The 14,602-nt window shown below is 32.1% G+C and overlaps 1 protein-coding gene across 1 annotated transcript in view; it reads right to left on the minus strand.

Annotated features, from left to right (window-relative positions):
- LOC129224334 (sulfate transporter-like) overlaps nucleotides 1-12,919 on the minus strand; it is a 98,810-nt gene extending 85,891 nt beyond the window's left edge. Inside the window, exons 1-2 of the mRNA XM_054858777.1 lie at nucleotides 12,839-12,919; nucleotides 11,528-11,652 (exon numbers count right to left, since the gene is read on the minus strand). Of these exons, the coding sequence (XP_054714752.1) occupies nucleotides 11,528-11,652; nucleotides 12,839-12,855 (142 nt within the window). The 5' untranslated portion in view covers nucleotides 12,856-12,919. The remainder of the gene's footprint in view (nucleotides 1-11,527; nucleotides 11,653-12,838) is intronic.
- Between the last annotated feature and the right edge of the window lie 1,683 nt (nucleotides 12,920-14,602).

Below are 14,602 nucleotides of genomic sequence, written 5' to 3' on the forward strand. Positions count from 1 at the left end.
CATTTGTTCATTTGAGTTATGTATTACCATTTGTATCAGCTTTGATAAATTAAAATGTAACAATAATTTAATTATTTCAAAATTAACAGTTTTTAAAAAAGCCAAAAAAAAAAAAAGGACACGAGACGAAATCACTCATTTAGAGTAGCTGTTGTTATACAAATACTAATTCAGTAGAATTCCTAATTGTGACATAGAAAATAAAACTACGAGTAATGACAGCCGCTACCAAAAATGAAAAAGTTAAATAGTAGTAAAATGAGGCATTTCATCTTTGTTTTAGAAGAAAATAATAAAACGGTATGTATTCACGTGTTTCAGTGTAAGGACAACAACAAATGGTCAGGACGCGTGTTACTCAAACTCTGAGCAAGATAGATGGCATTGAATATAGATACACCAAAAAACAGTACTGTAGTTGAGCCCTCCCCCCTCTCAAACAAAAAAAAAAGTAAAAATAATGCAAAGGTATTGTAAATTGGTTTCAACTCACCTTTTGTTTCAGGAGCAACCTTTTGTGTTAGCTCCCCCCAAATCTCAAGACGAGTTCCCCCAACTATTTGCCCCCTTCCTAGAGTGTTTTCATCTATAAAAATTTTGAAAAATATTCAAATTTCTGTGCTTTGAAGCTTAAAAGAGGCATTTGAGACTGCAAAAATATTAGGACAAAAAAAAGTGATAAATAAAAATGTTTAGAAAGCTTTAGGTTCTTTTGCAAAATGGAATCATTCAAAATAAGAATTGATTTTGGCTCGACAAAATGGTGACATTAATCTCCAGAGCGGAAGAGTGTGGGAGGAAAAAAGGTAACGCATCGCCACTTGGTCACATCTTCATACCGGCTTTCGGCAGGTGAAGCAGGACTTGCTGGACGGTTCGTGCCGACCCTGATCTAATGTTTGATTTTACATATTTCATTTCTATTACATAAACAAGGATATCCGTAACATCCTTTCTAAGACAGCTCCAAAAAAATTAAGATCGCCATCCGCTAATACAAATAGTTCGAATGCTTTCCTCGTTTTTAAATGTCAACACGCGAAAATGACAGATGATGATCCACTTTGACTGCAACCTCCCTTTTTTTAGTGGATGTGATAAAATGTTAGGAATTCAATAAATGTTCTCAATTTCTGCCATTTATTCAGGAAGTTGAAGACCTCGATGTCTCAAATATTCGACTAAAAATATCACACCAAAGTCCGAAAACAAGAAAGTAGGTTAAAAACAAATTGTAGTGGTGTTTTATCTAGCTTGATGAACCAAATTTAAAAGAACTATATTGAAGTAGAATAGTGGCCAGACCCGTCATTTGGGCGATCTAGGGAAGACGGAGGGGTCAATTGACCTCCCCTGGAATTTATAAACACAATGAAATTAGGCATTTTTGTACTTATGTTGTTTTTTCCTCATCAAATTTATGGAACACAAACCTTTTGCCGCCGTTCCCCCCCCCCCCCCTGGAGAATTTTGAAATAACGGGCCTGACAGTGGTACCGAACCCTTTTTCACACGAGGGCCCCACATTAAGATAAATTTCACGGGTCAAAGCACTGACAAAATTGAAATATATTTTTAAAAAATTCTAGATACTAACACCGGAAAATACAGAAAATAAAAGAAAATTACAAACTAAGAGTCATTTTTACCGTTACTACATGCTTATTTTACTAATCAAAAGTTTCCACCTTTTTTTTTTAGAAAGCAATGTCTGACAATTTGGCTCCAAGTTTTTAAAAATCATTCTTGATAGCGAATGAAAAATGATCATCTTTTTTGGATGGTTCCAGAACACAACAACGGGCCACATGAGTCAGTTTCGTGGGCCGTAAGTTGGGTACCATTGAAGAAGAATATTTTTCTACCATCTCTGCCTCATTGATGACATCCATCAAATGATAAATACACCTGTCTCTCGATTTGCATCGAAGATAGGTTCCATACAAAACCGTGTAAATCAAAATCTTACATTTTGCTACCTAAAAGCGTGTGAAACGAAAAAGCACTAAAATGTGTATAATTCAGTCATTTGTTAAAGTAAAACAAAAGTTGACATCCTGGAAAACATAAAATTATACCTTGTTCACAAATAACAAATATCTGAAGATAATGTAAGTAGATATTTAACCGCGTCCAAGTCGAAACAAAAGTGCACTTCCGCTCAAAACGGTGGTGGAGCACTTGTTTTGGAATACCAATGTTCATTGTTTTTTTTTTACTATATTTTTTTGCTACTAATTTATCAATTTCATCTATTAGTAGCACTCGTGCCTCAAAGCATTTTCCGTCATAAAAGCTGAAGAAGTATCAGTTTGTACGATTGTTTTCCTTGGCAGCATAAGTATTTTAACATCATATTTAATTTACACATTTTTTCTTATTTTCCCCCCATTTGGATGACAAATTTCAAACTATAGGATGCGTTATTAGGGAAAATATTTTTCCAGAGAAATTATACACAAAACTGACTTTAAATAATATTTTTTGTGTATTGCAACTGAATATGATTTTTTTTGTAGTTTTTTGAAATCCTCTATAAATTGTATAAAATCGAAATTGAGCAAAACAAGAAGGGGAATGTGAGGCAAAGTAAAGTATATTAGATAACATTTTTCAAAATGAACAAATTGGAAATTTTTTCTGAAAATTACGGCACATAAAAAAGAAAAAAGTTTTTTTTACAATAAAACTAAAATACTAACACTTTTACAATAAAACTAAAAAAAGAAAAAAGTTTTTTTTTACAATAAAACTTGCAATGAAACATTATTTTTTTAGTTTTGGAAGTAAGTTTATACCTCCAAAAGAAGGTGGAAAGATATCGCTTTCCCTTTCCATGGGGCAAAGTGAAAAAAAAAAAAATCCTGTGAAATACTTTCTATTTGCTTATTAAAGTTATTTTTGATCAAATAAATGAGCAAATAAAATAATGAATGAATAAATAAAATGAAATAATAAAGGAATACATAAATAAGTTAATATACGAGAAAAACAAATGAGTGAATAAATTAGTGAATGAAAAAGAAAATAAGTAAATGAAAAAGAAAATAAGTAAATGAATAAATAAATAAGGGAATTATTGAATGAAGGAATGTAAATGAACTAATGAATAAATGAATACATAAGTGATTTGATAAGAGACTGGATAAGTAAATGAAATAAACTACCCGCATACACTTGACTAATTGCACAAGTAATTTAAAATACAAATAAGCTTAATGTTAAACAAATAAATACTGCACTGAATATCAGTAGCTCCCCATTTATAGTTAAAATATTAATGACAAGAACTTTATCATTTAAAAGTACCAAAAATGTTTTTCATTTAAACAAAATATTACAATATGAGTATCAATTTTCGAAAATTGCTTGTATTATCATATTCTGTTTGTTATTTTTAGAGGTAAATAAAAAATTAACAAAATATGAAAATGAAATGAAATAATAAACGAATGAATAAATAAGTAAATTAGTTAATATATGAGAAAAACATATGAGTAAAAAAAAACTGTGAATGAAAAAGAAAACAAGTGAATGAATGAATAAATAAAGAAATTATTAAATGAAGGAATGTAAATAAACTAATTAATAAATGAAAACGTAAGAGATTTGATAAAAGAATGAATAAATAAATGAAATAAACTATTTCACTTTGCCCCACATGCACTTGACTAACTGTACAAATAATTTAAAATGCAAATAAGCTTCATATTAAGCAAATAATACTGAACTGAATATCAGTAGGCCCCACAGTAAAAATGTAAAATATTAATGACAAGAACTTCACCATCATTTAATAATACATTATCATTTTATACTACTAAAAATAATTTTTGTCTTAAACAAAATATTACAATATGAGTATCAATTTTTTGAAATTTGCTTGTTCTATCATTTTATGCAATTTTTAGAGGTAATTTTTCCTTGACTAGAATGGACTACATGTGTAGTTAAAATATTACTAAGTAGCTACTATACTGTAAACAGAGCTACCATATTATACTATACATTATAAATATTACTAAAAGCAGAGTAAATATTTCACCATTACACTTTGCCCCACATTCTCCTACCTTGTAAATCTAGGCATAAGTGTATGATCAAAATAAAAGATACTCACTGTCTATTTCAGAGTTACAGTTGAGAACTGCAAATTCCGAGAAAAAAAATTATGGAAAAGTAGGGTAAAGCACACCAGGGTAATCCCGCACACTCAAATTTCTCAAAGCAGAACCTAATTAAAAATATGCGACCGCTACCCCCATATCGCAAGCACCGTTGTAAGTGACGAGTAAGGATATATTCATTTTCAGAAGGAAATTGTTTTTGTCTCTTCACGCTATTTCTTTGCAATCGTTTCTTGTAATATTTTGCATCTGACTTGAAGTTGAAGTTGTTAGTTTCTCATTACGTCCGTAAAACAAAATGTAAATTTACTGTACACTTGTGCTTTTATTTATTTTTTTGACGCTTTGTTTGGCCAACTATAAATTATCAAAATCCAATATGGGGATGAAGAGAAAAGGTGATTACGTGTGTTGATGAGTATGTAACACCAGCTCCCCAGCTCAAAGGATGACACTGGTGAGAAACAGCTGAGGGGATTATGAAGCTAATCAGCAGGATAATTTGCATCTAGTAAGACAACATATAAAGACGGAAATCTGCTGCTTTTGAGGAGAATTCAAAATTGATAAAGAACCATGGTTTTACTACCACAATGTGTAGAAAGTTGTCGTATAAAGTCTCATGCTATAGTAGTCACATACGTTATATATTGGAGCGAACAGCTCACACAACTTAGTATGTGACTTTGCCGTACGTATAAGCTGTATCCAAACTTGGAGCGCAGTTACCCTACTATGTCCCGTTTACCCTTGTTCAATGATGCAATTAAATAACGATAAAAAAGTTTCCTAAAACTTTTATGCAAATTAGTTGATTGTAAACTGTTCACTTTGCACAAAAATCTTCGTTCAGAAACGTTAATTTTGGGGTGCATTTGATTAGCTGTTCACGCTTCATCTTAGGTGTGTGTCACTACCCTACTTTTCTGTAGGAACAATTGTCTTTATAAGGTTAAGCACGCATAAGTTTTAGTGTAGTCATTCTGTTTGATGACAACCACTCAACCTGCAACATTTTTCGTTCAGAACCACCCATAGCCACCTTGTAGGCATGGGCGCCCATATGCAACATTGTAAGGGGGGGGGGGAGTTCTGATATTTTAGCCATGTTTTAGCAGGATATTTTCCCCATGGAAGCAGAATTCAGGACAGATTAGAGTGATTAAAATTTGACACTTTTAATAACTTATTTATTAATGGCTGGAGAAGAAATGTTTTTACATTTTTGCAAAGAAAAAAAGTACTAAAAGCAAGGAAGTTCTAATTTCTAAGGGGAGCTCGCCCCCCCCCCCTGCCCTCTCCCGATATGGTCGTCCTTGCTTGTAGGTTTTACTGCACAGTGTACCTACACTCACAGACACACACGTAAAAAAAGGAATGTGTGTAAATGTAGTTAGACAAGATTGCATAGATAGAATAATACGAAAACAACGCAGAAATAAATTAGTCTCAGATGATTAAATAAAACGCACTTGATAATGCCTTTAATTTTTATCATTCTTAAAGAGTCATACGTGGTATGAGAAAACAAACATGGTTTACAGATCAAGCTGTCTTTGTAAAAGCAAATTCTACTGCGAAATGCCAGCTGTACAACATTTAGAGTGCATGTCGCGTGAGTTCAGATAGTTTCCAAGATTATAGTTTTTTGAGTCATTCTTCCTTTTTTTCTGGATAAGCATCAATCACTGTAAAATGCCCTTTTCTGAAGGTCGAGCGACAGCATGAAGACTCTTTTCTTGAGCCTATATAAAATATGAGTAATTGTTTTCCATTTTAAAATTAAAGTTCAGCTACGAAGTTAATTTTCAAGGTATCTGGACAAAATTAGCTTTTTACAGAAGATGGGTTAGAATCTCAGAGTTACAGCTAAAATAGTGTTTGGAGTGGGCACCGCTAGTCGAAAACAGTAACAACCCGTGAAACCATTTTGGGGCAAGTTAAGACGGAATGGTTTCGCATACGATTCGCAGATATTGAACGTAGAATGTGCGGAATTTAAGTGATGAGTTCATGATTGCATTTAAAAGTGACAGATATTTTAAGATAGGTAATCTTTAAACGTTGAGCCGTCAACTATGTCCGAAGATATAGCAAGGGTTCAAGGCGCTTAAAATTCTCCTTGAAATATTTTGAGGAAGGTTAATATATTTTGGAGGAGTAAAATGTACGAAGAGCAGTCATAACAAACTTTCTAGGGATGAAACAGAAGACGATAGGAATGAGAAGAGAAGAGTACTATTTTGTCTTTCAGACAAAATAGTTATGACATTTTTCAGTTCTATTTAAAGGAATACCATTTTTGAAGTGATAACTTCTTATGGGAGTGTAAACTGATTTGTGACATAACGCGCGTAACTCTCGTCTGGCATTCCTTTCGTTCGCGCATACGACAAAAGCTCGCATGGTCGGGGAAGTTTTGTTTCTTTAGTGTTTGGGTTAGTGTTAAACTTCTTAAGCTTTAAGTGATAGTAGAAAAAGTAATGAAACCAACAGAAGATGGATGATCGTCGCAACATAACGCAATCTCCTAACGAAAGGTGAGTTTAATAATACAACATAATACCAATAGCATTGTAAACAATATATATTCAAAAGAGCCATTTAATCTTTAAATTTATTTTCAAAACAAAAACATTTTTCCGATTAGTTATACTAAAAACGTCTCGCTTCATTTAGGGCTTTGAACTGTGATAAGGTGTACATATTTTAAACGAACTTCATCCCCACAGCTTCGCAACGCGGGGGTTTGGGACGGCCGAGAAAACAAAAATAATAAATAAACATTTAATTTGTTCATCACAGAGTAAAATCTAAAAAGTTTCGTAAGTTAGAGTGTTTTTTCTGATTAACGAAATATTTAGATACGACGCGTCATTTGATCTATTGTTTTTGCGCCGACATCAAAACTTACGTTTAAAAGTAGTAAGAATGGTGATCAAAGAATAAAATTATTTTTCATTTAAAGCAATTTTTAAGCCGTCTCAATGAAGCAAAGCAACAAATTATTATTGCCAACACACACACACACACACACATATATATATATCCAAACAAAAGTACTTCAAGTATTATTCAATTTATTCATAACAGCTTTTAAATTATACACAAGAAGGTTCTGCTTTAGTTAATGAAGATTATTATACAATTCCTTTAATTTTAACCGGAGATTTTAATGTTAATTTTGCTTCTGATCGAGCTAAAAATTTAGTATCGTTTCTACAATCCAAATTACAATTACAAATGATTAATAAGCCAGAAGAAGCCACTACAAGTCAAGGAACTGTACGTGATGCAGTCTTTACTAGATTTTTAGATAACATACAATGCAAAAATTTCGTTGCTTATTATAGCTACCATAAGCCAATTGTTACTTTCATAGGATTAAATAATGATAATAAATTAATCCTATGAAAGTTATCACTTCTGCCGAGCTTCCTGTGACGCACTTTTTTTTTCTTCCAAAATTGCATTAGTTTTGAATTTGTTGCTTAAAAACGCTAGAAGAATAATGCACAATGAACGTAATTTACATATTTACTGAAAGAAAGAGAAAACCTACAAAAGAAAATGTAAGATAAAAATAAAAAGACTACACTTTTTGCATTTTGATTTTTTAAAATTTTGTTACCAATGTTACGTATTAAAGCAAATTTCACACACGTAATACTATTTCGGTTTTCCTATCAAATAATGATTTCAGGACCTTTGTTGGCAACAAATGAACAAATTGTTATGCTGATGTAATAAACAATGCAATGTCTTTTTAAAGAAAAGTCTCATATCATGCTGATGATGATTATTATTTATTTCATTGTTTTTATTTATTTATTTGAAGTATTAATCGCAGTTAGATGAGAAACGTAAATATGCTTTACAGTTAACACATGAAAAAGTATGGGAATCTTCTCGAAATACGTTCTTTCAATTGTTTCAAGAGGTCTTTTCCTTCCTTTGATTTTTTTTTTTTTTTTTTTTTTTTTTGTGAATTCTAAAGTATTTCTGGAAAAAGAAAAAGCACTAAAATTTTTGCAATTAAATTATAACACGAATCAACCTGACCCAAGCATTAAGTATCAATCTGTCCTAAACAAGGCTATTAGGTGACTAACTTCGCTTAGGTAAAATCATGCGTCCTAGTCAAGGAACACAGAAGTATCTTAATTTTTTTTTTAAAGGAAATCAACAGGGTAATTTTCCCTAAACTGCGCAATTTGGGCAGGGCAAGGAATGGAATTAACTCGGACAGAGGAATGACACTTAGTGGAAATAATGCAATTTATTCATGGTATTATAATTTCTGTGTAGGAAAAGGAAACACTATATTTATGAAATTTAAAAAGATCCAATGTGGTGTTGTGCAAAAAGTAGTTATTGTGGTCATTTGTTTCCATTACATGTGACAAGGGAATGACGACAGGGGAATGACAAAAATTAAAGTCAACTTATATATTGTCATAACTGCAAACAACAAAACTCAATGTCACTTAAAGTAAGATGGAAAACTCTATACAAACAAGAGTCAATCACTCATTGAGTGATTATTACAAAATTAAATTAATTATGAGAGGCAGGGAATCGACACTAATTAAAAACACTTAAGAAGATTTAACTTGAGATCACCCAGTGATACTTGACTCCGTGTATTTTTGCAAAAAAAAAAAAAAAAAAGGATTTTTTCTATAATGAGGCCACAATTCAAAAACTAAATTATGGGTTAATACAACTATTACCAGATACGAGGCGTATTTTTAAAGTAAGTTCCGTTTTGATATAAAAAAAGAACGAGTACAGATAGAACAAAGAAATTTATTGCACAAAAATCTACCATCCTTACGCTATTTTTTGACATTGCTCCCGTGATTTTCCAAACATTTGTCATAGCGTGGTACAGGTTTTTGTATACCTATTCATAGAAAATTGCCGCCTGTGTAGTCAGCCAAGGGATAACATGTTCTCTGAGCTCATTATTGCTGTTGTGCCACAGACCACCCTGGAAAGACTTTAGATGCCGAAACAAATGAAAGATGCTGCGAGCGAGGTGAGGGCAGACCAGAGGATGTTCAAAAACGCCCCAGCCAAAGCCCTGTAAGAGTCCTCATGGTTGACTAAACGGGCGGTAACTTTGTACGAATAGGTATACAAAAACCTGTACCACGCTATGACAAATGCTTGGAAAATCACGGGAGCAATGTCTAAAAATAGCGTAAGGGTGGTAGATTTTTGTGCACTAAATTACTTAGCTCTATCTGTACTCGTTCCTTTTTTTATATAAAAACGGAACTTACTTTAAAAACACGCCTCGTATGAGAAATATTCATTCCATTCTTCGAAAGGGGAATGACAAAAATTCAAAGGACATTTTTTGCTTTTTTTTTTTTTTTCAAAATAGTGCAAATCTTGAAAAGTCTTTATTTTTCTATTTTACAATTTTGCATAACTGTTGTTAACAGGTTAAACAACAATTTCATTACAAACATGCATGATTTCCTGAATCTTTAGAGCTAATTTTGCTTTAAGCTAGATATAGGGACACACAGGGGAATGACATTTATCATGTAAAAAAATTATTTAGATACAGAGAGTTTGTTTTAGCTTATTTTACAAACATAAAAACATGTTGTTGAAGCATTCTAGCGTCAGATCTATTTTTATACAAGTTTAATGTGTTATTTTTGGAGCAAGGACAAGAATTTAGCAGTTTAGAGAAAATGACCCAACAGCGTTTTATCGTACAAATTAGCAGGTTACTGCATACACGTGTTTCGGGCTTTCAGGGATCCCACTTTTCAATGCAAAGTAGTGGCTTTTAGAGGATGTCTACAAAAATGGAATTTGATAATTTTCATAAGATCTATACGTGGTGAAAAAGTCACGATGTACTACGGATATATATTTTGGACTGTACTGGTTTACGTGTGTGAAGAAAAACAATAAAAAATAAATCAGAGACATTTTAAAATAAAATTAAACTACTTGCATTCGCTTACGTAAAGAAATTCTAAAAGTAAAATATGAATATCACTCAAAAAGTAGGATTATAAAAATCGTGTCATAGATATATATTCTGAAATTAAAACACAATATGATTTATAAAGTTTTGCCATTTGTGTCAATCAAAAAGGGTTAATTTTTTCCCATCGGCTGCCCCAGAACTTTTCCTTTTTATTTATTTTTTTGTTCTTTAAGCAGCGGTTGATGATAACATCTTGAATCATAAACTCGAATGACACCCTGATACCCAAGTTCTTTTAAATGTTCAGAGTAAAAAAAAGATTTGTATTTACTATCATAAGGAACGCTCAAATTTATATTTAGACTGAATAGCTGCATAATGTGCATCTACTAGTTTTGAAGAGTCAAAATGAAGTTGTTCTCGCCCTGAATTGTTTTAACGCTACAGAATGCACTTTTTCCATCGTGAATACTTACTGAAAATCTGTATCATAGAATGCGCCACCAAACATGAATAATAAGAAAATAGGGGAATGTGATGCAAAGTGAATTAGTTAAGATCACTCATCTTTTCCAAAATGAGTAAAAGAAATTTTGTTTTGAAAATTACAGTTCATAAAGAAAGAACAATGCATTTTTTTTCCGTAAAATGCTATTAAATTATTGTTTTATTTTTAGCAAAAAGGATTTACCTTCAAAGAAAAAACTTTTTTTTTTTTTTTTTTTTTTTTTTTTACATAGGGCAAAGTGAAAAGTAAAATAATTTTCTAAAGAAATAGTTTATAATAATTAAATATTTTATTTAATTATTAAAAAGTTCTTTCATCAAATGAATGAATAAATAAATGAGTAAATGATAGAGTAATAAACACAATAAACGAATACATTAATAAATAAATAAATTAATTAATAATGAGCAAAAATAAATGAGTGTATAAAATACGAAATGATTAAGAAATAAGTGAGTGAATGAATAAATTAGTGAATCAATAACTGAAGAATGTAAATGAATTAATTAAAGAATGAATACGTAAGTGATTTAGAAAATGAATGAATAAGTAAACGAGATGAGTATAATGCACTTTGCCCCGAGTGTACTTGACAAGTTAAATATAGAAAATCAAAACATGCCGAACAATAACTAAACAAGCATTGCACTGGACATCATTTGATTTCAATGCTTAAAACGTTGATTACAAGAGCTTTAAAGTTTTATAACAACAAAAATTATTTTTGATAAAGACAGAATGCTCCAATATATGTATCAAATTTTGAAAACGACTTATGATTTTCCTTGATTTTTAAAGCTATTTATTTTTTGACTGGAATCAACAATATGTTTAAGAAAAAAAAATGTTACGTCGGTGTCGCTGCAAACGGAAAATATTTTACCATTCCACTTTGCCCCATATTCCCCTACATATACAAACAGAGAAGTTACTCACTTAAGCGTCTGGCAATTCTTCCAAAACTGGAGCTGATGCTGTCAAAGAAAGACATGTTTCTGTTCTTAATCTTCCTTTTGAATCGAATTATGTTCGTATCATCTCCAATAATTAGTACTTCCCCACTAGAGAAAGAAGATAAAGAATTTGAACATTGTAAAATTTTATAAAAATCAACCAAAATACAATGACAAAAGTATCAAGGGGATTGGAAAATGTCCTTTTTTTCCCCTTTAAAAAATTTTTTTTTTCAATTTTGTAAATACCCTCGTTTAAAAAAAATATTGCCATCTAATGCAGTGGCGGATTTACACATTTGCGACCCGTCACAGTGCATTTTTGAATTTATTTTTGCATAGCACATAAATATGTAAAGTATTTATCTTGTGCATGTTTTAATCCCCTACTGTGCCCCTATGATCGTGGGGGGCCTCCCGCAATTGCGGCTTTTGCGATATGGTAAAGGCACCACTAATCTTACAAATTTTAAATTCTGGATAAATAAAAATGGATCTTATCAACATATTTATTAAACTCTTTCAAAAGAATAAAATGAAATTTTACTTTGGCGACAAACTATTTACTTGTAATAAATTTCAAGCATGTGCTTGAAAACTAGAATGTATAAAAATCTTACTTCTGAGTGTTGATAAGTTTGAGCACCTACACTCTCTAATTTAAACGTAGAGTGCAATTGTTGCAAAGAATGACAAAAACTCAATATAAAATTGCTTTAGAGCGAGAGAGGGGAAAGGAATATTTAAATACCTATACTTCCTAATTTAATGAGAACCAATGCGGAAAAGAGAGCTTTACGGAAACTATTGATAGAAATTTTCGTTATTGGCTTAACGTGGAGTTCTAAAAGAACCTTTCAATATGAGCTAACATTTGATTTGGCATTTCATTTTCGGCACCAAGTTTGGCGATGGGTCGTCTCGATTGCATTCAGCGGTTGCCAACTTGTAACGTCCGTCCATTCCGCTTCATTACTTTCGTTTGCCGTAGAATTTTAGTATATCGCTCGGAAGAAGTATAATTTCCAAAACGAGAGAGAGGGAGATACTTGTGATGTGAAGAATATTTGTGATCTTGTGCAAGTTAAATATCAAAATTACTGTGTTTAGTAAACTTAGCGCCTTCTGATTGAAACGATATAACTGGATAAGGACGCTGGATTAATTCTAATAGCATTTCTTGGTTTTACATTCTTTTCTTTTTACGGAATGGGATAAAAAACAGATGATCACGGATGAAGGAATATCTTAGTGGTATTATGATTGGAAATAAAATATTCGCGATTCTACTTACTCAAGTGACTCCCCCATAGTCCAGAGTTCAGGTGCGATATGACCACATTATCATAGAGCATAACTGCTCGCCAAATGATCCGGTTTCAACTAGTCGGTGGATAGAACAAGGCAAACACAGCGGTCAATTAGTATTCCCAATCATACACATGCGTTTGTGTTGGCGACGTTTGCTGTGCAAATATCAAATGAGACCGATATCCAAGAAAATGAGACAAAAATAGGATTGCAGACTCAAAGAAAAAAAGCAAATAAAAATAGAGAAAGAAATCCCAAGAAAGAAGAGTTATTTTTTCTAGTTAGAGGAATGGTTTCCTCAATCAAGAATGGTTAAGGCAAAGAAAGTGAAACTATTTTGCTTACATCGGTTACACATTATTGTATAGGGGAGACTACAGATACTAGATCCCTGGGGGATACATGATCCCTCAGCCAAAAATGTACCAAAATCATTAAGTAGAACTTTGAAATCTGTCAATAATGTTAAAGTTGAACTTTAACTTAAAAAAGGCGACACTTTTTCTTTTTCAGCCATTTTGTTTTAGAACAAGAAATGATTGTCTTAATGTGTCAAGGGAAACTTTTTTTAAGGGAAGCATTCTGACCTTTTTCAAAAAAAAAGACAGTTTAGATGAGTTGCTGACCTCCATAATAACATGAAAACATTAAGCCGGCAGGAGAACACTTTTTTTTTTCTTTTTTTTACATGATGTCTATAAATGCCGAAAAAGCGTCTTTACACAGAAACGAAGTTGGGAGATGTATTTTTTAGGACATTTCTGTTGAGACCATTCAGTAAATAGAGAATTTCTCTTTTCCCACACATTTAAATTCCGGGTGCACAATCCTATTAGGTCATGTTTTTAAGGGATCGTTTTCGAGACATTCATATACTTTCAAGTGACAAAACATTTGCACATTTTTAAAATTTTGTTAGCTATAAAATTCTTTTGATGAGTTTTTCTACATAAAATGTAAATGTCTTGAAATAAACATGTTCAAAATAATCGTTCGCAATTCTTGCAAGCGCAAAATTGTTATTTGAAATAAGGTCTGTTCTGGAATTTACGGGAGACACTGTAAAACAAAACGTCTAACATTAACAAAAGTATAATGTACCGCATTTTTATTCTAATTTACTTCTTTGTTGGTCATTCAACTCACAGTGTCACAGTCAGTAGGTGACACTGTGAGTTGAATGACCAACTCACAGTGTCACCTACTGGCACACACACACACATGTGTGTGTGTGTGTGTGTGTGTGTGCCACTTCGCTTTCCGTGACCTACTGGTCACGGAAAGCGAAGTGGAAGTTCTAAATGAAACGATTGTGTTTAATTCCGCACACAAGACAGACCTCGAGGAAAATCACAGATGATAGCTTTCAGCAAAATCAAAGTTGCTCAGGCTGCGGACCAAGTATCGTATGTTGTCCAAGACGACTGCCAACTGCGTTTTTAACGAACTAATCATAGAAAGAACTTTACTGGGAACTTTGTCAATTTTCATGGCACAGATCATCTTCTCACTTTTTTTTCCCTTACATGTTTTTTTCTTCGACAAAGTATTTTTTTTTTTCCTTTTTTTTTTAAAAAAAATGGAATATATTTATACTTTTGATGAAAGAAAGCGATTAAATTATTGTGAAAACGATATCAAATTCTTTCTCGTATTTTGTTAAGTCCCATAGTTCAGTAATCCTAGTAATTACGCTCTCTCTACGAAATTAAGACACAATGTAGTGTTTACTATATACAATCAGGAT

The sequence above is a fragment of the Uloborus diversus genome, chromosome 1, assembly GCF_026930045.1.
Source record: "Uloborus diversus isolate 005 chromosome 1, Udiv.v.3.1, whole genome shotgun sequence".
In the NCBI taxonomy this organism is placed as follows: Eukaryota; Metazoa; Arthropoda; class Arachnida; order Araneae; family Uloboridae; genus Uloborus; species Uloborus diversus.